This window comes from Pituophis catenifer, unplaced genomic scaffold (genome assembly GCF_029215685.1).
Source record: "Pituophis catenifer annectens isolate HBS135680 unplaced genomic scaffold, rPitCat1.0.hap2 SCAF_6, whole genome shotgun sequence".
Classification (NCBI taxonomy): Eukaryota; Metazoa; Chordata; class Lepidosauria; order Squamata; family Colubridae; genus Pituophis; species Pituophis catenifer.
Window position 1 is genome coordinate 14386792 of NW_027256886.1, and position 27627 is coordinate 14414418.

Genomic DNA, 27627 nt, shown 5'->3' on the forward strand with positions numbered 1-27627 from the left:
GTTTCTTCCCTGGCATCCAGACCCACATTCGTGATCATGATTCTCCACAAGAGAAAAAAAATGGGGGGGAGGGGAAACAACAACGTGAAACACATTTTCCAGACTACACCCCCTCAGCCCTTTCCTCCCACACTAATCACACAGGAATAAAATGGTTGCTATACACGCCTCTCCTTCAGAATTTTGTTAGTGCACCATGACATCAGCGTTGGAGATACAGCCAACTTTAGAACTCCATCTGGGACAAATAACACTGGATTGGATTCTGCTTGCTTTTTGTTTATACACAGTGACTGAAAATGTCTTGGTGGTAAGCAATCTTTGCTCATAAGATTTATTTCTCAGCTCTTCCCAAACTTTTTCCCCCACCTCCTCTTTCTGCATCCTGGAAATACTTTCAGACTCATCTTAATTTTCAAAATGGTGAATTAAAATGGGTATTTCTCCCCTTCTTCTCTGTCTTCCTGCTTCATCTCCAAAGATAATACATTGTTGTGAAAGTTGTAATTAGCCTTTAAGATGAAACACTTTCTTGAAAACTAAAAAAGATGCTGTGGCAAACAAGGAAAATTAAAGGCCCATTCTTGTATTCTTTCCAGCCAAACTTTAATTGAAGAGAGTCTAGAGTCCACCTGGGAATTTCACTAAGAATACCCTGAGCAGGTATGAATTATCTGATTCCAAATCTTTGTAGATAAGGGGAATGCAATTCCAGCCGTAATCCTTTCTCCAGACCATCAAAATTTACAGATTACAGTTGCACCCAGGGAATGCTTTCTCCAAATTCAAAAAGTTTCCCAAAACAAAAAAAGCAAATATAAAAATAAGGAAGCTGCCTCTTCTTTCCATGCTATTTTTCATATGCAGGTATAACTCAATACAGATCCACATTGCACATCAATTTTTTTTAAAAAATTGCTGCTGCTAACGTGTTTCCCCCTCCCCAAAATAAGAGGGGGTCTTATATTAATTTTTGCTCCAAAAGATGCATTATGGCCTATTTTCCAGTTAGGTCTTATTTTGGGGAAAATACAGTACTAAACGCCTCCGTCTGCTGACTATCTTAACTGGGCCTGATTTTTGGGGTAGGGCTTATATTTCGAGCATCCTGAAAAGTCATGCTAGGGCTTATTTTCCGGTTGGGTCTTGTTTTCAGGGAAACAGGGTAGTAGTATTGTGATTACTTAGTTTTTCAAACAAAATAATTTAGATTTATAAACAAAGTTTCATTGATACTTTTTATAAGAAATTGGGTAATTACCATGCAAAAAGGAAATGAGAAGGAAGGAAGGAAGGAAGGAAGGAGATTATAATGAGAGTGAAGGAGGGTCTCAGGGAAGTCCTGCCTTAGCACTAAACAGTCCAAGTCATAACATCTCAAGTATTATTACAGTAAAAAAAAAAAAGACTGAAGAATATGCTATCTTTAAATGGAGCAGTTTGAGTCTTATTCATGCCATGATTATATCAAATCCCTAAACAGTTTCTGCCTTAGCTGATGCTTATGCAATACAACCAATATTCTGATCAGGGATTTTGAAGCTTGACTCATTGGGTATTAGGTCTTCTTTGATCTTCTCTGTGTAATGAGGAATGACCATCTGCCATTGTCTAACTAGAAAATTGCTTGTTGTTTGAGAGAAAATGTGACACAGATGTTCTAAAAACATTGCTTTAATTCCAGACACACCCAGGCTTCATCCGATTTTTTAATTAGTTTTGTCCTACAGTGTTTGTATCTCCCTAGACAAGTTGCCCATTTAGACTTTTGAGGAAACTCAACATGATGAATCCATTAGATAAACGGTGGTACTGAACAAGAGTCAGCAGTGTCTTCAAGGATGGAGACCAAAATGGGCAAGATGGCAGTTGTGGTATTGACATCAAAGCCTCACCCCTTTGAAACATATATAACAGGGGTGGAGTTTCTATTCCGAAACTACCCTTCCGGTCAGATTAGCTCTTGTCTGTGAGACTTTCTGGGGAATCTTGCATTACATAGCCTTGAGCCCTATCACAGAACAAAATAAATTAGTGAAAGTCATAAAGAATAACACTAAAGTTTTCTCTCTCTTCTTCCTCAAGAATTGGTTCCATTTTAGGCCTTGATAGCACACTGGTTAAAGTGCAGTACTGCAGACAAACTCTGTTCATAGCCTGTAGTTTGATCCTGATAAGGCTCAAGGTTGACCTTCCAATCCTTCCGAGAAAATGAGGACCCAAATTGTTGGGAGCAATATGCAAATAATGCTTACTCTGAAAATTACCAGAGAGTGCTATATTTAGGTATATGAGCCTAAATACTATCATTATTATTATTATTTCTATTATTCCATGTACCTTAATTCTAAGTAAACACATAAACCATCATTGCACAAGCCACAAATAGCAGAAATATACATTCCAAGCCACCACTTTCAGAATATACTGACTTGCTGTGTTCCATCTCCATTGACTAAGTGAGGCATCATGGCTACTTCCCCATTCAGCAATGATGGCAACTCCAGTGGGATTTGGTCGGTCATCATCATTGTGACGTACATTCATGGAGAATTTTCCTCTGCGGGCTTCCTAAAAGAGATAAAATTTACAGTGGGTAATGTGATTCCTCTTTTTTTTTTTTTACTTTAATTAAAACCTTCAAAAATGCAAACATCTGCTGCCAGATTTAATAGCTGGCACTATTAATTAACAAGTGCCCTATAGCAGCTGATAGATATTATGCCTTGTTACCATATATAACCACAGCAATGCTCAGAAATAGTGTTAGTGGCATAATTCCATATTTATGAAATGTGACTTTCTAGAGTTGCTTCTCTGGACTGAGGAGGAATGCAAGTTGATTTAATATAAATAAATAGTATAATTTATCAAACAAAAAAAGCTGAGCACCTGTACTTTTCTGCCATGGCCACCATGTTTACTATCCATGTATTCTTTAAATTAATTTTTCCATTAAGGAGCATTCTAAAGCTCTATGAACTATATTTAATCTTTAAGTGGCCGATGACTGAAATGCACTTTTAAACATTATGCCAATAACATGCATATATAGCATATAAGCACTTTAAACTAGATTTAAACTATGTTTAAATACATAAAGAATTGACTCAATTTACTGCTGCCTGCTGGCTCAGGAATTCTGGGAGCTGAAGTCCACAAGTCATAAAGCATCCATAGCAGGGGTGCTATTCAGCAGGTTCTGACAGGTTCTGGAGAACCGGTAGCGGAAATTTTGAGTAGTTCGGAGAACTGGCAAATACCACCTCTGGCTGGCCCCAGAGTGGGGTGGGAATGGAGATTTTGCAGTATCCTTCCCCTGCCACGCCCACCAAGCCACACCCACACAACCGGTAGTAAAAAAAAATTGAATTCCATCACTGATCCATAGTTCCCCACCTCTGCTGTAACATCAAGAGATTTCTAGGCAAACTTGCATGGAGACCTTTGGGAATATAAATTTGCATCCCAATCCTTCTCTCTACAAACCGGCAAGGAACGAATACTTCCCATGCAAACTAACAGAGAAAAACTACCTAGCAAAGCCCTAACTCTGAATTTGCAGGTTAGATTTAAAATAATACCTTCTCTAAGACAAGTGCTACTGCAGGCAATGTCATGGATACCCAGATAGTTTTCTAGGATTTTCTAGTTATCTCAAGTCTATATGTCTATGAAGATTCTCAGTCATCCAGGTCATGGTTGTCCCAAATGAGAAGTGAAACGTCTTCAATGAAAAACCAGAAAGTCCAGTTGCCTCTTGAAAAAGCACCTTTTTCAAGCACCTACTCAAGCACCTACTCAAGTATATATCGTCTACTAGTACTCAGAACTATTCAGGTGAGAAATATAAAGTACTATCTGCAAGGTAAATTAGGCAAGGGGGAGGAGAAAAATGAGAACCAACTTGCTAGTCTTAGATACAAAATGTGCACATTAAGCTCTAGCCAAGTCATAACCAAGAAGTTAGTGTTCACAAATACATTGGCAATAATAATAGTTTGATTCAAAAAAGGATCATGGTTACAAAATCTACTTCAGAAAAAACATATTGGTCCCAGACCAGTAGGCACTCATCCAACACTGAAGAAGAATTGGATTGAAATGTTCAATATTGCAAAATCAAGAGAATTATATAATTTTGGGAGCAGACAGAAGACAGGCATTTCGGAACTAAATATTCTAGGGCTGTAAAACAGACTTTGATTTTTTTTCTGTATTTACATATAGAAGCACCTAATCTTTTTCTGACATAGAATGCAACACATATTTCCTTATGATAAAGTCAAACTCACACAACCTAGCTATCAAATGCCCAGAAAAAGACTCTAATCATTTTACATTCACTACACATTCCATCCATAATTCCCCACTTTTATGAGCACAAAGAACAAAATGGGTCTATTTAGGTTCCCTTGTTTTGCTCAGACAAGACCTTGCTTTAAATTAAGAGATCAGTCATGTTGGGTTTTGTTTTTATATTTAGGAATTATTTTACTTTTGACTTGCTAAAAGATTAATTCTCAGGGTTGGTGTGGAAACACATGTTTCTATTGTGTACATATATTTTAGAAAAATATATATGGCATTTTTCTCACAGCAACTTCAAGAGTATGTTGGCCTGTTATCATAACCCATCAATCATTGCAGGGACCCTTACAAATACAGGCAGTCTTTCATCTGATCGGTCAGTCACTCAAAATCAATAATATTCCCTATTCACTTCAAGCACACTTATAAAAGTTTGTTAAGGAGCCTCTAAGAGATTGAAAGATATTATAAATGCATTAAACATATCCTATGGGATACAAATGGAACTAAAACAAATAAAACCAATACTGTACAGAGCTATGCCTGATAAAAGTTCAACATTTCAAAACAGTAAATTTTAAAATTCTAATACAAACATGACAATTTATGAAAAGTAAGAAACCACAAGGGACCGAGGTAGCATTATTGTTCAGTTCTCAAGCCAAAGACAGGCTTTGTCAAGCTGAGCATAAGTCTGTAAACAATATAATTAAGAATGCAGGAAGGGAGCTGAGTTTCTATAGCAAATGTCATTTTCCATTATGCTTTTTGAGCAGCAGTAAAGCAAAAGGCACCCATCTGCAGACTAAAACACATGGACTGTGTGTCACTTATTCAAAGATCGATACAAATACAATGCTTTAATCTCTGTTTTAGAATTTAAATAAATAATCTGATCTTGCGAGGAACTGCATGAAGAGCTACTCAATTGTGGTTCACGAATAGAATAGAATAGAATAGAATAGAATAGAATAGAATAGAATAGAATAGAATAGAATAGAATAGAATAGACAGAGTTGGAAGGGACCTTGGAGGTCTTCTAGTCCAACCAGTGGTGGGTTGCTCCCGGTTCGCAAGAAGTAAAAATACTACAAAAATTGTAGTAAAAATTTGTAGTAGTTCCGAGAACCGGTAATAACATTGGCTGGCCACGCCCCCAAACCGGTCCCCGGCCCGGTCGCCGGTCACTTACCCTGCACACCTCATCAGAGGCTTTTAATTTTTTTTTACTTTTAAAAGCATTTTTACTACAACCTCTTCGGCCGAAAAAATGTTTTTAAAAGTAAAAAAAAAAAGCCTCTGATGATCGCGCAGCTCAGCTGGGATCGTCAGAGGCTTTTAAAAGCATTTTTTCTGCAACCTGTTCGGCCGAAGAGGTTGTAGAAAAAAAATGCCTTTATAAGCCTTTGGCGATCCCTGCTGAGTTGCCTGATCATCAGAGGCTTTTAAAAGCATTTTTTTCTGCAACCTCTTAATCTTGTAGAAAAAATGCTTTTAAAAGTAAAAAAAAAAAAAAAAAAAGTTGGCCATGCCCACCCAGTCACATTACCCCAGCAAGCCATGCCCACAAAATAAGCCACGCCCACAGAACTGGTAGTAAAAAAATTTAGAACCCACCCGAGTCCAATCCCCTGCTTAGGTAGGAAACCCTACACTACTTCAGAAAAATGGTTGTCCAGTCTCTTCTTTAAAACTTCCAGAGTATTCACAATTTCTGGAAGCAAGTTGTTCCACTGATTAATTGTTCTTTTTTTTATTATTGAAAGGTTTTACAAAAAAAAAGAATTTCCCCCCAATATTCCCCCCACCCTTTCCCTCCCCTCCCCACCCGACTTCCCAGAGCAAAATACAAGGTATTTCAATTAACAAATACAATCATAAGCTAAATTAACCTATCTATCCTCAAACTACTAAATCCCCCCCTGAAACCTTAACTCCACTATAGATAACATAATACTTCTAATACTTAACGTTCATTCATAAGCTATTTGATATTTTCTTGTCTGATACTTATTTTGAATATAATCAATCCATCTTCTCCATTCCGATACGTATTAATTGTTCTAACTGTCAGGAAATTTCTCCTTAGTTCTAAGTTGCTTCTCTCCTTGATTAGTTTCCACCCATTGCTTCTTGTCCTGCCTTCATGTGCTTTGGAGAATAGTTTGACTCCTTCTTCTTTGTGGCAGCTCCTCAAATATTGGAACACTGCTATCGTGTCTCCCCTAGTCCTTCTTTTCATATAGACAAACACTAATCTACAGGCATTTCAGAAGCCATCCAAAACAGTGGATTCAGTTAGATCTTTATTTGATCTAACTGAAGGGCATCTACGATGTGACCGATTTCTATCCATGGTTTTTATTGTCTTATTTTTGTTTTGACATTATTGTACCCCAAGAATCGTTTTGGGCTGAGCAGATTATAAATACTGTCAAATAAATATATCGTTTATTAAAAATAATTTATGTATACCAAAAAAAGGTATTGTGTTTTGTTGTAAGCCGTCCAGAGTCCTTGGAGAGTTGGGCGGCATAGAAATACGAATAATAAATAAATAAACAAACAAACAAACAAATAAATAAATAAATAAATAATATTTAATTAGATCTTTTTTTAAAAAAAAGTGAAGGGTAAACAACACATAAATTGATTTCATATAGGAAAAGACAGTCAACAGTAATTCTAAGTAAAAGCACATTTTTTTAAGCCATCTATCAACTAAACTGCAATAAAAGTTGCAATTTTGCTCAAGATTGAAGCAAAATTTTAATATTACAATGCATTTAAATTTTCTAGGAAAAAAAACCCATCCTTCTAATATTAACATGTCAGGAAAATATTTCTTTTCTCAATCTTCCTTTTATTTTCTAATGGCAAAACACCTGTATATATATAAGTATATATTTATTTTTATTATCGTTGTTGTATGTATGTGTCTGTATGTCACTTAACAGAGATGGGTGGTGTAGAAATGTATGTGTGCATGCATCTGTCCGTTCATCTGCCCATCCCTCCCTCCCTCCCTCCCACATTACTGTCTTTGAGGCATTATAGGCAGCTAAGATTAAAAAAAAAATAAAGCATACACTTCCAAAGTCTGAAAAGGCCTAGCTGAAGAGCAATTTAGATTTCAGTTTAGTTTATAACCAAATGCATCTTTACTAGAGTGTAATGTTTATTTGAATTGGATTGAAATTACTGTTGAATTCATACACAGAATCACAAGTACAAGGGAAGGTTGGAGTTGAACTCCATTCCTTGATATCTCATCCATGCAGTTTTCTTGGGAAGATTACAGAAACAGTTTGTCATTTCCTGCTTCCAAGATGTTATTTTGACCTCCCAATCTGGTAAAGTAAAAAAAATAAGGTCAACTCTAATCCAATACTGGTGGCTTCATTCTGTAGACTGCTAATTTTTTTTTTATAAAAAAACAACTTCCAACTCTAATGTGCAGCTCAGGTGTTCCTTGAAAGTGTCCTCACCAAGTTCAGGCCCACCTTATTTAGCGTGTGAAAAAAGAAAACTTTGGCTAGACAATTTATTGAAATATCATATTGAGTCCAGGTTACCAGAAAACTCGATAAGATATTTCAGGTAAAATGAATTCTGTATCAACTCCTTCTTTCAACAGTTGTTGTTATTGTCACCGCTGCCGCCACCCCAACCCATTCGCCACTGCTGCTACTGCCCGTTCTAGAACAGCTGATCGGCGCCGCACCAACTCTCCTCCTCCCTGCCACAATATTCGGAATACAAGATGCACAGACATTTCCACCCACTTTTTTGGGGGGGTTGGAAGTGTGTCTTATACTCCGAAAAATACGGTATATAGGAGCCTATCTTTTAAAAGCTATCTGTTATATGATAGGTGGTAATACTGCAGTACAATAATTTCTCCACTATATATGTTGTCAAACAAATATTGTAGCTAAGTAATACTTAACGCACAGTCTCTTCAAACCTTTGGAACTACTGGAAATCAACTGATTTTAACTGTTGATCCTTTGATTAGCCTAGGCGTTACAATAAAACATCTTCCCTATTTTCAAAATTCAGTAATTTCTGATGCGATTCAAAATCAAAATATAACCACTTAGCAACTGATAACTAAAATGCCTAGTAGCTTTCAAGATGGGGAAGAAAAATCCCTGTTTAGTGAACCTCAGCAACAAGCTTTAGGAAAAGATATGGAGCAAGGTTCAGTTAAAAAATAGCTTAAATAATTATTTTTAAAACACATAATGACCAGCAATGGTATTTGCCAAAAACAATGCTGAGGTTATTTTAAGAAAGGGTTTTATGCATGTCATTCTCAGACCTATTAAGCTTCCCATTACATCTCAATTTCCAAAAGTATTAAAAGATATAAAAATAATGTCTAGAAACTATTAAATATATTTCAATAGTCCTTAGAATAATGAAATCTAAGACTTCTTTTAATTCAGTTTTACTTTCAGTAAATCAATGGAAAATAATTTGGGATATAATGATAATAAATGAAAGTATCAAGTACAGATTGCTTTTGAATGGAAAGACAAATTCTGTACACTTGAAAATATGCCATAGCTATGCAAATTTCAGGGATAATATGCATAGCTATAAATAAAACAATAACTTTGTAGAAAAACACTCCGCCTGGAAAAATGTCCTGAAAATACATTTAAATACATTAAGTTAAAATAAACTTTTTTCATTCTTTTATTGTTATTGATGATACTACATCTGCACAGGTCCTTTTTTTCTTAACTAAGAATGTCCTACAGTTATTTATAGATTTATGTAATCAGAAAATCAATGTACTGTATATTGATACATTTATTGATAAATCGTTAGGTGGTACCAATTTAAGGAATTTATGCACCAACCAATTGATGGAATGAATGAACTTGTCGAGATGGATAAATTGATTTCTTTGATCACAGAAAAGGTATTATCTACATATATTGATGACTGGAAATTTTTTATGGATTTTTTTGCGTAAAAAAGGGGGTGGAAAGAACTTATGACCTGCTTTGGATGACTGGATGGGATGTAGTATAGTAAGAAGACTCTCTATACTACACTACACTACACTACACTACACTACACTACACTACACTACACTACACTACACTACACTACACTACACTACACTACACTATACTATAGAGATATAACTTTAGAGAAAGAAGTAAATTTTGTATTTGTCGTTATAACTCCTCTAAAGAAGATTGTAAGCAACATTTGTAACTTTTTTCTTTTCTATTTTAGTTTCTTGCACTTTTAGCTTTCTCTTTGGCTTATTGCTTACTTTAGTTTGTAGTAGTTTTGATCTTTCTTTTCAAAAACTTTAATAAAAAATATTTTTTTTAAAACAAACGGAGATCGATGGAGTAAATGACAGACAAAGCAGCGTCCAGGTGATTGTCTTGGATGGGCTCCCAGTGTGACACAAATCAGAAACTGTGTTTTACGATCCATGAATGCAGATAATGGAATGACTCGTGCATCAAGAAAATCTGAGCACCAAAAATAGGCATGTCTGTGCCGAAGAGTGGCCATGACTTGCAGGCAAAGGAGACAAAAATTGTTCATATAGAAACAGCAGCAAAGAAAAGATGTGCACACAGCTGGATGCTCAAAACATAAAGAAGCTGGAATTTGTCTCCTTGTCTGTTGCGCATTTATTAAAACAGTCATATCACATCTGCTTTCAAGCTTTCTTATCCCTAAAAGAATTCTTCATATATCTAATTGCCAGCAGAGCGGATTAATCTGAAAGCATGAAAAACAGGACAACCTTCTTTGCAACAACTTCATATAAAGAATTTGTCTTCTGTAGATTGTACCAATTAACATAAAGAACCATTTGCAGAAAAACTACTGTTTTCTTCCAATGAGATAGAGACAAAGAGAGAAAGAAATCAGCTAATTTAGATCTAAATAGAACCTAGTTTTTTAGGAAGTTTGAGTTGAACATACTCAGCATGATGGGTGTGTGTGTGTGTGTGTAAGAGAAAAAGAGAGCAAGTTTTGGAGGGTTAAAAGTAGAAGTTTATGTGTTACAGAGTCTTGTGGTGCCATTTATCTTCTTGTTTAAGCATTCTTTGTAATAAACCATTGAGATTATTTTGCTACCAAACTTCCGCACCATTTCAAGTTATTATGAAAACTGAGAACTTTGTTATATTAGGACTTTAATGTGGCGCATCTCTTTCTTTAACAAATGCCCAAAGTCACCTTATCAGTGAGATAAATTCACTGATCTATAAATTCAATAAAATTCACTCATATAAATTCAATAAAATGCCCAGCCAGAGAACCGGTAGTAAACCGGTTCAGATTTCACCACTGGGGGTTGGGGGGGTTGCCCCCCAACCCCCGGATCATAGACTGACACCGGTCCAAGGATTGGGCCACACTAGCAAGTGAAGCCCTATCCGTACATGTGTGGGATCCAGGCAGCACAAAAAACCATGTCCCAAAAGTGGGGAAACCCCCCCTCTGTGAAATGGTCCCTGCCACCCAAAAGGTTGAGGCCAATGAAGGAGCCATATCTGAATACGCAAACATTGGCTCACACTTAACTTGAACCCTATTTGACCAGTTTTGTGCAAAATAATGAGATACAAGCTAACCAAATGGTTACATTTTCACAATATGCTAAGGCCACAAAATAATTAACCAATATTAAAGCTAACTAAAGTAAAGTATATTGTGCACATTCATTTTTAAATGACTTAGAATGTATTGTGCAGATCTATCCAAAGATTACCTCCTATATACTTTTTGGAAGTACTTGAAAATGCCAGAGGCCTCAGATCTGCTTATGTGTTCATAACACATGATCTTCTACACAGAGCTAATTGCATCGCTTTTGAAAGAGTTTAATGTTGCATTTAACTATCAACTCTGACCTACTAGTTTTGGAAGGGTACCAGAATCGGCAAAATCTGATCCACAAGGGCAATCCTGAGGCACCCATTCAAAATGAACTTTTGCTTATTTCAGTCTACATTCAACTCATTTGAGAAAGCAAAGTTCTCAATCTTCGCATCTATGTTTTGTTTCAGCTATGCACATGGTGTCCTTTGAGTCTGAGCCATTTTATGTTTTCCAGCCTAAGTAAGTCCCCCATGCATTTCATCCTCCAGAGAAAACCTTGAAGCAACAGATACCAATTGTATGGCGAATCAACTCAGCACACATGAGGGAAAACTGACCAATAATAGAGAAAATAATAAATTTATAAATCACTGGTTCAAGAAGGCTCAATAAAGCTGCGTCACTGGCTCACGAGATTTGCTTGCCAGCATTTGCCTGTATGGTACAGACATTTGGAGGAGATTTATAAAATAATGATACACAATAGCATATGCAAGAAAAGGGCCTATTGGAATCCAGCTGTCTTATATAGGTAAATACAAATTCCCTCCACGAATTGGATCTCCCAATTATAAACATTTCGGTAACCTGCTTTGGTGATGCTCTATTTTCTGTAACTGCTCTTTGTTATTCTCAAGTCACATCAGTAGTGGGTTTCACTTACCTTTGCCACCGGTTCGCATATGTGAGTGCGCATGCATGCGCAGAGCGTCCGTGATGACATCCGGGCGGGTGGGCAGAGCCACCCGCCACCACCGCTACCGGTTCGCCCAAACTGAGTAGAACTGGTAGAAACCCAACACTGAGTCACATCTACTCAAAATATAGAGATTTGGAAACATTTTTGCATGTGTGTCCAATTGCTTAACGGGGATCAATTAATAGCATTTTTATTTAACAGCTTAAATGGCAACGATTAAAAAATGAAAGTAAGCACCACAGCTAATTAAAATCAAATAATGTAACAGAACACTAGCTCAATTACAAAGCATGCTCAGCTATAAACAGCTTTCATGCTAACACATCATGCTAAGGAAAAAAAACAATAGTTAACAAATCAAGTCAACTATTGATTTGTTAACTATTGTTTATCGCTTAGCGTGACATGTGAACATGGTCTTATCCTGTGTTATTCAAAAGCTAAGATAATGCAAAAATGATTGAGCGTCTCTGCCTCTTCGGATGGAGGAAGAGGAAGAATAGAAATAGAGTAGAGTAGAGTAGAGTAGAGTAGAGTAGAGTAGAGTAGAGTAGAGTAGAATAGAATAGAATAGAATAGAATAGAATAGAATAGAATAGAATAGAATAGAATAGAATAGAATAGAATAGAATAGAATTCTTTATTGACTAAGTGTGATTGGACACACAAGGAATTTGTCTTTGGTGCATATGCTCAGTGTACATAAAAGATATAAATGATAAATCGTGATCATAGTCATCATAAAAATACATTCATCATAAATCATAAAATACAAAACTTAGTGATAGTCATAGGATATATTTGCACCCAATTATTACAAAAATTTCACATTCACTTTATTTATAATTACAATGTAAATGTTAAGAAATGTATGTTTCAAGTCTTTGGAATGAGAAGGGAAAAAAGCTTTAAAACTTTTCCTGAAGGTTGTTATGTTTTTGCAGTTTTTCCAAGCCTTCTCATCGCTAGATACTGAAACTGTGTCGTGTGCAAATTCTTTGCGCCTCTACTCAGTTAATGGCGATATCCTTCAATCTTCAGAGCGACAGCCCTGCTATTTCCAGATGTTGGTCCCTGCCCATTTTGTTTATTTAAAAGCCAACACAACAATAACTTGTAACATATGGTAGGTTCCTCTCCTCCACCCTCTCCAGTTTAAAGCTGCTCTGGTCCTAACGGTTCCCATGAGCTGAGTTCACGAGGGTCAACGTAATTAGGCAAAAAGCTGACTTCCAATAAATTGCATCACTCTTGTGCTGATAAACAATGCAGCGGAGAACATGCAATTAGCAAGCGCATCAGAAGAAGGGAATCTGAGGAATGGGGAAATTAGCTTTAAGTGACATTAAGCAGGAGCATCTTGTTTCGTAAGGTGGACAAAATCAATCTGGGGAAAACACAACCCAGAAAAGATCCTAGAATACAGTGGCAAACACTTTTGTATTTGAGAGTTTGGCATTTGAGAAGCTGCCACAAAGAAGAGGGGGTCGACTTATTTTCCAAAGCACCAGAGGGCAAGACAAGAAACAGTGGATGGAAACTAATCAAGGAGAGAAGCAACCTGGAATTAAGGAGAAACTTCCCAACAGAGAGGGCAATTGACCAGAGGAACAGCTTGCCTTCAGAAGTTATGGGTGCTTCATCACTTGAGGTTTTTAAGAAGAGACTGGACAGTCACTTGTCTGAAACAGTATAGGACCATGATGGAGAACCTATGGCACGCATACCCAAAGTGGCACACGAAGCCATGTCACCCGGCACATGTGGCCTTGCCTGTTTGTCTTCCGGGTTTCTGGTGTGCATGCGGGCGTGACGATCAGCTGTCCTTTATGCGTGTGGAAGTGCCAAAAACCAGTGTGCGTGCTGGCCAGCTGATCATTGCACGCACAGGTGCGCTAGAACCCAGAAATTCAGCTTTTCTGGAGCGCGGCCCTGACGAGCTCATACACGCCCGACGTTTCCGCATGACCTTTTCAGCACTTGATGTCGAAAAGGTTGATCTCCTGCTTGAGCAGAGGGTTGGACTATTTATTTATTTATTTATTTATTGGTTCTATTTATATGCTGCCCTTCTCCGGAGACTCAGGGCAGCTTATAATGTGTTAAGCAATAGCCTTCATACTTTTGTATATACCTGCTTAGTAGGGCTTTCGGCCCTCCCTAAGCGGTGTTCTTTTTACACAAAGTCAGCTTATTGCCCCCACAATCCGGGTCCTCATTTTACCTCATTCTACCTCGAAAGGATGGAAGGCTGAGTCAACCTTGAGCCTGGTGAGATTTGAACTTGCAGTAATTGCAGGCAGCTGGCTTTACTTTAACAGCACTTTAGCCACTGAGCCACCAAGGCTCCTTTAGCCACTGCGCCACCAAGACTAGACAACCTCCAAGGACTCTTCCAGCTCTATTCTGATTGATTGACTTAGAGGGCTCTTCAACCATTTCAAAGAAGCATCGGGGTCCATTAAGTCTGGTGTTGTGCTGCATTTTCATATCCACGGATTAGACAATATGAAAAGGGGAAGCCATGGTTCTCAGGAGTTAAAAGACTGTGTAAATAGTTTGACTTATCGAATTCAGAGGATTCCTAGGGGTTTCTAACAAAGGCATAACACAAAGGGAAACTTTAGCCGTCCAAACACTGAAAATAAGCCCTTTAATATTGACTCAACACCACCTTACCGTGATGTCATAAATGGTTCTGGCTCAGTAGTGCAATCACATTTTGAATGCGCTAATAATAAGAGGATGGGTCAAATGTCATCCTGCATTTCAACAGATTATTTTAGTAAATGGAGCCACTGAGACTGCAGTTGGAATTCCCAGCATGGAAAAAGAAGGATTCTTTCTGTTTTTCATGCTCAGACTTCCTGCTAAATGTGGAAAAACTGTGCTTTCTCCCAAGCTCAGCCAGGTTTGGGGCTGCAATTTTTGGTTAGAAAGTCATGAGTAGGACATTTTTAAGAAACATCTTCCTACTTATCCCTAGGTACTGGTCTATTCCCTTAAAGGGTAGCATCTATACACAATGTTTAAAGCACTTTATTTAGGATTGGCAATGTTTTGGAAATTAAATGTATAATTTTGTATAGTATATGCAAACTAATTTTCTAAATATTCTTCCAATAGCAAGATCCAATCCCATTTTATATCCAGGAATCAAGTAACCACATGGTCATTGACTCAAAAAGACAAGAGGGAGAGACCCCCAAATTCAAATCATGTGCTAGTGATTTAATGACTGTTTTATGACTATTTGATGCTATGACAATCACAGAATGGCCCATAAAGCATCCCCAAAAGTCTTAAATGACCACATTGCTGTCCTCCAGAGTCATATGACCATACATCATGAAGGTCAGCTTTATGATTGGCTATGATGGTCATATGACCACAATTCTTCTTTCTTTCTTTCTTTCTTTCTTTCTTTCTTTCTTTCTTCTTTCTTTCTTTCTGGTTTCTAGCAAAAAACACCCATTCAGATTAATGGGTTTGCTTAACAACTGTGGCATTTGCTTACCAACCACCATGAAAAAGGCTGGAAAATTACTTTTGGTCACATGGATGTCTCCAGTTACCTCCACAACAACTAACAACCATAATTCCAGGCCCAATTATAGTTATAAATTGAATGCCTACCTGTATTCCTTGGGCTTGTGGAGAGAGAGGGAGGGAGGGAGGGAGGGAGGGAGAGACAGAGACAGAGAGAGACAGACAGAGACAGACAGAGAGACACCCAGAGAGAGAGAGACACAGAGAGAGTGAAACAGAGAAAGAGAGAATGAGAAAGAGTGAGAGAGAGAGAGAGACAGAGAGAGATAGAGAGATAGAGAGATAGAGAGAGAGTGAGACAGAGAGAGAGAGAGAATGAGAAAGAGACAGAGGGAGAAAGAGAAAGAGAGAGAGAGAGAGAGAGAGAGAGAGAGAGAGAGAGAGAGAGAGAGAGAGAGAGCTTCCTAATTTTAGGAATTACACCAAGCTTATTTTCATTCAATAATAATTATATAATATTATTTTAAAGAATTGGTGGTCAAAAATTAAACTGTGGTCCTACGAATCTATTATATTGACAGGAAAAGATTAGGCAAAAGAATCAAAAGTTCCATTTTAAAGAGAATTTTTAAGATGAATAATAGATAATTTAATCTAATTTAATAGATGAATAATTATTTCCATATATAAGATATCAAGCAGTGATAGGGGGAGGGAAATTATAAGTCAGAAAAAAAATTTTCTGGCTTTGATATATTACATAGTCACTATAAATAAAACATAAATCTGTGCCAGCAACAGATCACTATTCATATTTGCACATCCACGACAGAACAAGATAGCACGGAGTATTTAAATCAAAGTTATGAAAATCAACAGCCGTTTTTCACAGTGCCACTTGTTTCCGTCCTGTGAAATATTTTATTTTTATTTCAGCCGCTCTTCAACTGACCTATGGCTGAAGTCATGTTGACAGTGAGTAGTGCATTGTATGATTGTGGGAAACGACTTCGCACAAACCTCTCATTCAAGCAGTCATTCACAGGGATTTAGACAAGCCACTAGAATAGGGCACCTCTGGCTATTAGCTGAAGGAATTTCTAGCACAGTGGGAATGTTGAAACACTGTAAATGCCACATTCATAAGCCTTAATTGCCTGGATCGGAGGATAAAACAAACGAAGGCCTTTCAGGACTAAGGGAAAGGATGAAAACCATGCCTTGTCCCTCTTTAGTTTGGATGCAATAAAAAAGAGTGCTATTTAATATACCAGGAACTATTTATAATACTAAGGGAGCTGAAATTGTAGACATACCATATTTTTTGGAATATAAGATGCACCTTGGTTTTTTGGGAGGAAAATAAGAAAAAGGCTGATTGGCAGGTGGATCAGCCTCCCGGATTACCCCCAATCAGCTGTTCCCAGAGGTGAATTTTAGAAACAGGTTCCTTGTTTGTGAGCTTTGTGCCTTGCTTTTTTTTTTGCTTTTTTTCCTGCCTCTGAAAACCTCCAAAACAGAGCTTCGGAAAAAAAGCCTTTCAAACTCTGTTTGGGGGCTTCTTTTCTGAAGCTTCATTTCTGATGCTTTTTTCAGCTTCTGAAACTTCCGTTTGAGAAGCCGGGCGGAGCTACATTCGGAGTATAAGACACACCCAGATTTTTACCCTCTTCTTTGGGGGAAAAAGGTGTGTCTTATACTCCGAAAAATACGGTATCTACCGAAAAACCCCTAAATATATACTAGCAGATAGCAATTAGCAATTAGCAAAGCTATGGCAGATCTAGATAGCTTACTAAAAAGCAGAGACATCACCCTGCCAACAAAAGTACTATGGTCAATAAAAATAAATTAAAAAAAATAAATATGGTCATAGTCAAGGCTATGCTTTCCCAGTTGCAAAGTTGGACGATAAGAAAGGCTGAGCGCCGAAGAATTGAGGCCTTTGGACTATGGTGGTGGAGAAGACTCCTGGGAGTCCCTTGGACTGCAAGGCGATCAAACCGGTCAGTCCTAGAGGAGATCAACCCTGATTGCTCTTTAGAAGGCCAGATCCTGAAGATGAAACTCAAATACTTTGGCCACCTAATGAGAAGGAAGGACTCACTGGAGAAGAGCCTAATGCTGGGAAAAATTGAGGGCAAAAGAAGAATGGGACGACAGAGAATGAGGTGGCTGGATGGAGTCACTGAAGCAGTAGGCGTGAGCTTAAATGGACTCCAGAGGATGGTAGAGGGCAGGAAGGCCTGGAGGAATGTTGTCCATAGGGTCACGATGGGTCGGACACAACTTTACAACTAACAACAACAAGAATGATCTCCGTTCTTTAGTCCAATTATTCTAATCTAGTACTTCTGGGGATAAATCATTGGGCTTTAGGCAGTTGTGGATCCAATTAATACATAATTAATCGGAACATCACTGAATGGCCTGGGATATATAAGCTCAAGCCTAGCATATGAGTCAACGAAGATTCTCAGTCATCCACGTGAAGGTGTCTGAAAGCTGAGTCATGGCAACTGAACTTATTTTTCTTGTTAGTTTGAGATGTTTCACTGCTCATCCAAGCAGATTCAGCGGTCAGACCAAGTTAGTTAGGCTAGCAAGAATAATAAGTCTAGTTGCCCAGATTCAACGTTCAGACAATTTCACCCGAATGACTGAAAATCTTCAGTGACATTTTGCAATGCACTTTGGGCAGGAAATCCCTGAGGTTGGTGCAGAAGGAATCAATATGTTCCAATAACTCTCTGCCCAACTAATTTCCTCTGACTGATGAAGCTGCTTGAATGAGCAGCAAAATGTCCTAAACTAACAAGAAGAATAAGTCCAGTTGCCATGACTCAACCTTCAGACATAGCATATGCGCTACTATTGACTAAAGCTATACAATAAGAGCATGAGTTCTCGTGATAAAGATTCAGGTTCAATGCCCAATGTCTCCAGTCAATGTCACTGCCCCTAGGTTAGCTGGTCCAGGATCTGACATGATAACATAGCTTCTTGCATTCCTGTGTTCCTTTTTGATAATAAATCTATCTTACCTTATGAGCCATGGTGGCACAGTGGTTAGAATGCAGTACTGCAGACTATTTCTGCTCACTGCTATCTATCTGTAGTTTGGCAGTTCGAGCCTCACCGGGTCAAGGTTGACTCAGCCTTCTATCCTTCTGAGGTCGGTAAAATGAGGAGCCAGATTGTTGGAGGCAATATGCCGACTCTGTAAACAGCTTAAAAAGAGCTGTAAATACTAGTAAGACAAAGGAGATGGTGCTAGATTTTTGGAAGCACAGAGAGGAACCTGCCCCACTGTATATCGAGGGGGGCTGTGTGGAGAGGGTTTCCTCTTTTAAATTCTTGGGAGGGCTTATTAGTCAAGATCTCACCTGGAAAAACAATACGTCCCTGGTGATTGGCAAGGCCCAACAGAGACTTCATTTCCTTAGAGTCCTGCGAAAAAATCAGGTGGAACAACGGCTGATGACCTCTTTCTATCGGTCCTCGATAGAAAATGTCCTCACATACTGCATTACAGTATGGTACGCTGGTTTAACTGCTGCGGAAAGGAAGGCACTACAGAGAGTGATCAATTTGGCACAAGAAACCATTGCTTGCCCTCTAATACCACCAGATGACATTGCCAGGTCTCGCTGCTTTAACAGACTAAGGAAGATACTCAAGAGATTATTCACACCCTGGTCAGTGTCTCTTCGCACTTCTACCATCGGGCAGAAGACATCGAAGCATAGCCAGCCAAACAAATAGATTTAAAATAGTTTCTATCCTTGGGCTGTCAGACTTAAACACAACCACAATCACTCCATGCACTCGCGGAAACGTATGACTAGTTTTTCTTTTTCTTTCTTTTCCCCCCTAATTACTTGCATAGGGATTATTCTTTATACTATTTACGGTATGTTGTTTGTATTTTTTGTCATGGATTGCACCAGTGAGGCTAAAACCAATTTCATTGTATATATGATGTACAATGACAATAAAGGCTATACTATACTAAAGCACTGTGAAGCAGTATATAAGTCTAAGTGCGATTGCTATTGCTATTACCAGTGAGATGCAAGAATGAAAGAGGATAACCATGACACTAAAATTGGCCTATTCAGTCCTCAAGGAAAATTACATATGCCATTCAGGCTGATCCTAATATCAGGCAGAACGATCACCTCCAATAAAGACATGTAATGTATTACAAATAGGCATACTTTTATTATCTTTCTAGGCTACCACAATCCCAAGACTCTTAGCAATTTTCAAAAATCTGAACATCTACAATACATCAGTAAAAAACTAAAATGGGAAACCCATAAAATTATTACAATGAATTTCAACTTAAAACAGCATTCCAGGCACAATTAACAATTTAATGTTGTTGGGTCAATTCAATCCTTAAAGCAGGGGTGAAATCCAGCAGGTTCTGACAGGTTCTGGAGAACCGGCAGCGGAAATTTTGAGCAGTTTGGAGAACCGGCAGCGGAAATTTTGAGTAGTTTGGAGACCCGGAAATACCACCTCTGGCTGGTCCCAGTGGGGTGGGAATGGGGATTTTGCAGTATCCTTCCCTTGGAGTGGGGTGAGAATGGAGATTTTGCAGTATCCTTCCACTGCCATACCCATCAAGCCACACCACGCCCACCAAGCCATGCCCACAGAACCGGTAGTAAAAAAATTGGATTTCATCACTAGTCCAATCCTGAATAAAAACTCTTCCTCTTTAGCAACAGTTCTGAATTGTTTCTTACAACAAAGAAGACAAAGAAGTTTCACCTATCATCTCAGAACAGTGGCTTTTCCTGGCACTGGTATTTTGTGAAAGAACAAAATCAGACTCTATAGCGGAGAAGAGTTGTTATCCCAAATGACTGCATTTCTGAAATTTGCTCCTCTTTGTTTTGCATATTTGATGCCTTCTCTCTTTTTTTCTGCACTAGTTCACAGTAGTGATTGTGTGGATGGAATCTAAAAATGCTTTTGCAGTACTAATAGCAATAGCACTTACCCTTGTACACCACTTTACAGTACTTTACAACCAGTGATGGGGTTCAAATTTTTTTACTACCGGTTCTGTGGGTGTGGCTTGGTAGGCATGCTGTGGCTTGGTGTGCATGGCAGGGGAAGGATACTGCAAAATCCCCATTCCCTCCCCACTCCTGGGGGAAGGATACTGCAAAATCCCCATTCCCACTGCACTCCAGGGAAAAGATACTGCAAACTCTCCATTCCCACCCCACTCCAGGGGAAGGTTACTGCAAAATCCCCATTCCCACCCCACTCCTGGGGGAAGGATACTGTAAAAATCCCCATTCCCTCCCCACCCCACTAACCTGCTTTCCAGCTTTGTTCTCCTGTACAGGGCAACAAAAGAAGATCCAATGATAAGCTGAGGCAGCGAATAGATCAGGGGCAGGGCCAGCCAGAGGTGATATTTGCCGGTTCTCCGAACTATTAAATTTTTTTGCTACCGGTTCACTAAAACTGATCAGAACCGACTGAATACCACCTCTGTTTACAGCCTTCTCTAAGCAGTTTACAGAGTCAGCATATGGCCCCCAACAATTTTACCCACCTCGGAAGGATGGAAGGCTGAGTCAACCTTGAGCCTGGTGAAATTTGAACTGCTAAATTGCAGGCAGCAGGATGTCAGCAGAAGTAGCCTGCAGTACTGAACTCTAACCACTGCACAACCATAGTAACTGGGAAGACAGATTTGAAGACCTACATTCAACAGACAATTCTGAGTTTGTTTCCATTGTGGAAGACAGTCAATCTGAGAATCCTGGGAAGAGCCGAGGTAGTGCAGTTGGTTAGAATGCAGGCTAACTCTGCCAATTGCCAGGAGTTCGATCTTGATCAGCCTTCCATACTTCCAAGGTTAATGAAATGAGGAGCCAGACTGTTGGGGGCAATATAATGACTCTATAAAACTGCTTAGAGAGGGTTGTAAAGCATTATGAAGCAGTATATAAGTCTAAGTGCTATTGCTATTACTTCAAAGGCAATGCAATTTTGGTTGATAGGTTATAACGCACATTTTGCATGCAAAGCTCTGTGGCTGTCAGAGAAAGCTGCATGCAGAAGGAATATGAGTAATAAAGTGCCTCACCTAATCAGAACCCGTGCGTGATTTCTTTTATCACGTTCAAAGTATAACAGCTCACAGTTAAACAATCCTACAACCCAAAGAGAAACTAATGTACCCAGAGAAACTAAAGGAATGGAGAGGTCATATTACCCATATATTCCAGTATCCATAAATGTCTAATTTCTGAATATTATTGTTGCTTAGTTTTTTTTTCCCCTTTTTTTTTGGCAATGTACCAAATAATTCAATAAATCAAGAAAACTACCACTAAAATATTCAGAATTTAGGAATGCATACATGGTTCAAGATGAAGTCACTGCAAAGCACTTTGCAACGATGTGTGCCTACATCGCAACCTTATTATCATGACTTCGCTTTCCAGCTTTGATCTTCTTGTATAAATACTGAGTCATGACAGTAAATATATCTTACAAATTAGAACTTGCTTCTCTTTTCCTAGAAGTCTTATGGTACTTATAGTAACACTGCATGAGTCACTATAATGTATATCCTGGATTGAGGAACGTACTTCAGTGGTGGGTTTCAAAAATTTTTACTACCAGTTCTGTGAGTGTGGCTTGGTGGGCGTGGCAGGGAAAGGATACTGTAAAATCTCCATTCCCTCCTCACTCCAGGGGAAGGTTACTGCAAAATCCCCATTTCCTCCCAATCAGTTGGGACTCGGGGAGGCAGAGAATAGATGAGGGTGGGGCCAGTCAGAGGTGGTATTTACCGGTTCTCCAGAACTGGTCAGAACCTGCTGAAACCCACCTCTGAAGTCCTTGCACTTGCCTGCATAATATGAGCATTAACACATTATATTGCATTAATTTTGTCTCACAAACCCAGATAATATTGTATGCTATTATAAAAACTGAGCTGTAAAAAGTTCCAATTCAGAACTCTCTTTAGATTGTATGCTATGCAAGACAAACTACTCAGAATCATATCAAACCCACTTACTAAGATGTTAAAGTTGGAATCATTTTGTCTCAATTTGAGACCTATGCCGCGAATGTAGTTAAAAGGTTTCCATACAGTTTATGAAATTACTAATCCTACTGCACTTATTTATATTTTTCTTTCCATTTAGCTCTCCTTAAACTATGCTATCTGACAGAATATATTGGCGATAAATGCCAAAATATTTGAAAACAACTATCTGGATCCTTTTCATAATGTGATTTTTTTTCTTTTTATTCCACATTATTACCCTCTTTCCTTGGAGTTTTTCTTAAAGGTTTCAGTTACAAAACTGGGGGCTGGGAAGCGAAGGAAACATGACTAATAGATTTTGTAACAGAATTTGAAATGACTCATAGATTCCTTCTTGATTTTTTTCAAGGGAAGCCTAGGAAAACCACATGAGTTGAAAGTCAGACAATGGATAAACTTGTATGCAACAGACGTCATATTCTCCCTTGCCCCCCCCCCAATTGAATTTGCAAGCAAAAAAGACTTTAATTTGAAGGGAAGGGACAGATAGGTATCTAGCTTTTTTCCCCTCACACACCATTAGCCTTCATTTGTGCTGCTTTTTAAACATACATCAAAGCTTTCCAAACTCTGAGGATACAATGAAAAATATGAATAGCAATTTAAAAGAAAATAAAACATGCACTTGAAATAATCCTACCGCACTATTAGCACCAATCCCACATTTCTTATTATATAATATAAATCATCCCGCAGCCACAATCTTTGTCTAAATGAGTCTTTCCTTCATAGTTGATTCCTTTTTCTAATATGAATTTAAACCAGAAGAGGAAGACATTATTCAGGATTGGGAATAAAAAGGAAACCATGACTAAGGATAATAAGGGTGGGTGAATCCATTTCATTTAACTGTGTTCCCATATTAGGCAGTTATCCATTTACTGTAACTTGTACACACATAACTAACACATCAAAACTAGGTCTTCTGAGCATAAATGGCTAGGATCTTGGATTGCTGATCCTGCAATACTTAATATGAATATTCTAGGACTGTGATGGCTAATCTTTTTCGGACCGAGTGCCAAAGCGTGTACGCGTGGCCCCTGCACATGCAACCAGCCCCACTGTAAATGCAAAATGCAATGCGTGCGTGGCCCCTGCACATGCAACCAGCCCCATTGTAAAAACCTCCAAAATGCAATGTGTGCACAGCCTCATGCATGCGCCCTGCCCCCATACATGCATGCGTGCCCCTGCACGCTACCTGCATACGCCCCCCGCATGCACCCGATCCCCCACGTATGCATGGAAGAGACCCAAAGACCAGCTGGCTGGCGCGAGATGCGCTCCTATGCATGGCAGAGCTGAGCTGGGGCGACGGCTCACGTGTCCACAGAGATGCTCTGTGTGCCACCTCTGACACGTGTGCCATAGGCTCACCACAATAGCTCTAGGAGAAATTGTATGTAATCCCCCTATCTTTGGGACAAGAGGAGTCATGAGAGAAGACAGGAGGAGTTGTAGAGCTCTCTTAGGGGACTTATAATAGTTAGATGCTTCATATACAATGGTACCTCAGAAGTCATTGTTCATTGGTTCTGGGAAGTGCGATGGGTACCAAAATGATGAGTATCAAACAATTTTTTGCCCATAAGGAATAATATAGTAAGTCACAAGGCAGGTGACAATGACAAGTTGTAGCTTGTGCGTCAAGTACCAACAAACGGTGAGTACCAGAATAAGATTTTTCATGTCAAAATGCGTTGATTATCAAATTTGATGAGTTGCAAAGCAGCTGAGTACCGAAGTACCACTATAATATTATGTCACTGTCGATCATTGCCTTTTTAGCTTAATTTTGGCTGAACTGTTTTTCAGGTTCTCATTGTAGGAATGACGATACATGTCCGCAGCCAAGAATTGTGTGATTGTGTATGGTGTTAAATAAATAAATAAGTCTCCACCTGTCTCAGAATGCAAGCAGTTGAGAAAGGAAGTAACAACCAAGTTCATTGAAAGGGTATCACTCTCAGAGCCATTCTCACTCACTGGTTTCTCCTCTACAGAGGCAAAAAATTGTGGTGGGGGGGGGGTTTAGTGGTTCCTCAAATCTACCCACTTTTTAAGTCAGTCAATGGATAGGCAAATTATGCATCAAGTTCCTACTCTACTGCCTCTGTAGACAGTTATGCATATCCCCTTTAACATTCAGCTAAGGAAATAGCCTCATCCTTAATGAATTCTGAGCAATTTTTTCCACTGACTTGAACAGAGCAAAGAAAAAGAAGAAGAAAACAAAACAAAATCAGAGCCTCTGGTCAAGAATTTCTCATCTTGATGTTCCTCATTACATCAAGCACTCAAAAAAAAAATTCAGTAGGCGTCAGACTACACACAAAGGCAACAATGGTGACAATAGGTCCTTCTCTTCATTAAAATAAGAAACGTCCGTCTGCTACAAACAAAAACTAATGAAAAAAATATACAGTGCAGCCATTGAAGCATATGGAAGACAATTGACACAACAACAAAAAATGTCTCGGTTAAAGAACACACTGAAATTGATAGTGAATATACGTGAAGTTCAATAAAATTTGAAATCACTCTCTGGATTTAAATTCTCTCTCTGGAAAATAGTGTGTGCAGTAACCATCGTTCTGGGAGATTGTGTTGCAACACTCATTTTGTCATTTTGATATCATTATAACAAGCTACAGATGCTTGTGGATACGGGGCCTGTCTAAAATGAATATTCTATTATCCTGGTTGGTTGCAGTCAGCCAGATGCTTAGACTGGGTTTGGCATTTTTATCCACTTATTGAACTCTGCCTAAAAACCTGTGATAGGCAGATCTAACTGTACGGCACAGTGCTTGTGTCCATTTCTTGGCTGAGGGAGGCAGCTTTCAAACTGCTAGGTAGGCTAAGCGCTGGGGGCATGTAACAGGGGCTTATCACCTAAGAATAAGAAGAGTTGTTGTGCAGTGAGATGGGCAGCCAATAAATTTAATAAACAAACAAACAAAATGTTCCACATAAAGCTGCCTTTTGCAATTGACTGATGGTGATTTTGTCAATGCTGACGATGTTCAAATGGTGCTTCAGATGTTTTGGGATTGCACTCAAGAATCCTATAACCGCTGATATTATTTTTGCTGATATTAAGATTTTGTATTTTGTGATTCCCCCACCCCCACCCCCCACCCCGGTTCCTTCTCTTCTCCTCTGCTGTTTCCAGCTATGCAATGTCCACTATCCAGACTTTTTTGTCTTTCCAATTGACAATTGTTACTAAGTCTAGAATACTACGATGGTGACAAATAGGCAGAGGTTCCTAAGCACCTGAATGGTATCACAAGAGTTCAGGATGTCGTGACAGTCTTAAATAGGAGGGTGGGTCACAAAGTTATTTTTTAATGCTGTTATAAATATGGTCACTAAATGAGGCAGTCGGTAAGCAAGGCAGTCAATAAGCAAGGTACAGTTGCAGTCCTTTCAAAGTATTGCTGGAGAAGTTAGAGCCAGCCTTATGTATATGTCCCTATTTTAAGTTCATTCTTTTAAGATTGTCTGTAAATTCATTGTATTTATTCGTAAATCGAATTCGTAAATTGCCCTGAAACCAATTATAAAGTATCTAAACGATGTTCAAATCAATAACTAAGTAACTCTTGAGTTAGAAATGGCAGGTAATATAGGTTTATATCAAACTATTCAATTAATAATTAGCCAGGACTTCAATGCAATGGATAACCTATAGGTGAAATTCTGTCCCTTGAAGATCAACACAGGTTTTGTTCCCCTTGTGAAAGGGGCCTGTAAGGTTTTTGCGGGATTTTTTAGTATCACCATTTTAACTTTATAAGTTACAGTGCAGTTAAGAGAATTCAAGTAAGGAAATTTCAGTTCTATTTAAACTGCTTAAATGTGCACTCATGGGGACAATGTTCCTTTAAGAGAAATTGTCCGCTGCCTGTTTTTTAAATATTGTATTACATGTGCGCAGCAAATATCACCTTGGATGTCTGGAAGAGACATTTCCGCTGCTTGCACTCGCTCTCTCTGACAGTGGGGATTATCTCCTGAAATTGCGTCTGCCATTTGCATTTTCTGTATTAAAATAACGCTTAAAATCCCATCTTAAACATAAATTTAAAAAAACAGTCTCCAGCTGGATCCAGAGGGCACCTCTGATTAATAAGCTTTAACTATGCTTTGCATCCTTAATTCTTCATTTCATCACGGCTAAAATGTATGAATAGAAAAGATTTGTCAATTCGTAAATAATCAGATTGATTGCCTGATTAACAGTCATATCTCACTCATCAAGTTAGCATTTAACATACAAGTAGTTTTAGACTAGGGACGCAGTGGCTCAGGGGCTAAGATGCTGAGCTTGTCGATCAAAAGGTCGGCAGTTCAGCGATTCGAATCCCTAGTGCTGTGTAATGGGGTGAGCTGCTGTTACTTTTCCCAGCTTCTGCCAGCCTAGCAGTTCGAAAGCACGTAAAAAATGCAAGTAGAAAAATAGGGACCACCTTTGGTGGGAAGGTAACAGCGTTCCGTGCGCCTTTGGTGTTTAGTCATGCCGGCCACATGACCACGGAGATGTCTTCAGACAGTGCTGGCTCTTCGGCTTTGAAACGGAGATGAGCACCACCCCCTAGAATCAGGAATGACTAACACATATGTGCAAAGGGAACCTTTACCTTTACCTTTAGTTTTAGACTTACAACTAGTCACTTAGCAACCAAAGTTAAAACAGACCAACCGGGGTATTACTTACAATGGTCCGCTGCCCACCCTTTGTGATCATATGATTGCATATCATGCACTCAGCAACCAGACTGCATTTATGGGCATTTGAAGTGGTACATGGTCACGTGACCATATTTTACAATGATTTTGCCAAAAACCAGCCTTTATGACAGCAGTGTTCACCTTACAATTGTGGCATCACTTAAGCATCATCACAAAAATGTCATAAAATAAAATGCAATCATTCCAAGTTATAAACATGATGGGCAAGTTCCATTATGGTTGTAATTCAAGAACTACCCATATTACTGTAGATATCCAGCAATGTTTCGTCTACTAGAAAAAGTGCAGAGAAGAGCAACAAAGATGATTAGGGGACTGGAGGCTGAAACATAAGAAGAACGGTTGCAGGAACTGGGTATGTCTAGTTTAATGAAAAGAAGGACTAGGGGAGACATGATAGCAG

The 27627-nt window shown here is 38.7% G+C and overlaps 1 protein-coding gene across 1 annotated transcript in view; it reads right to left on the reverse strand.

Annotated features, from left to right (window-relative positions):
* The window catches only part of FNDC3B (fibronectin type III domain containing 3B), a 313226-nt gene that overhangs the window by 226292 nt on the left and 59307 nt on the right, over nucleotides 1–27627 (reverse strand). The window contains exon 2 of the mRNA XM_070946542.1: nucleotides 2433–2571. Within this exon, the coding sequence (XP_070802643.1) occupies nucleotides 2433–2543 (111 nt within the window). The 5' untranslated portion in view covers nucleotides 2544–2571. The remainder of the gene's footprint in view (nucleotides 1–2432; nucleotides 2572–27627) is intronic.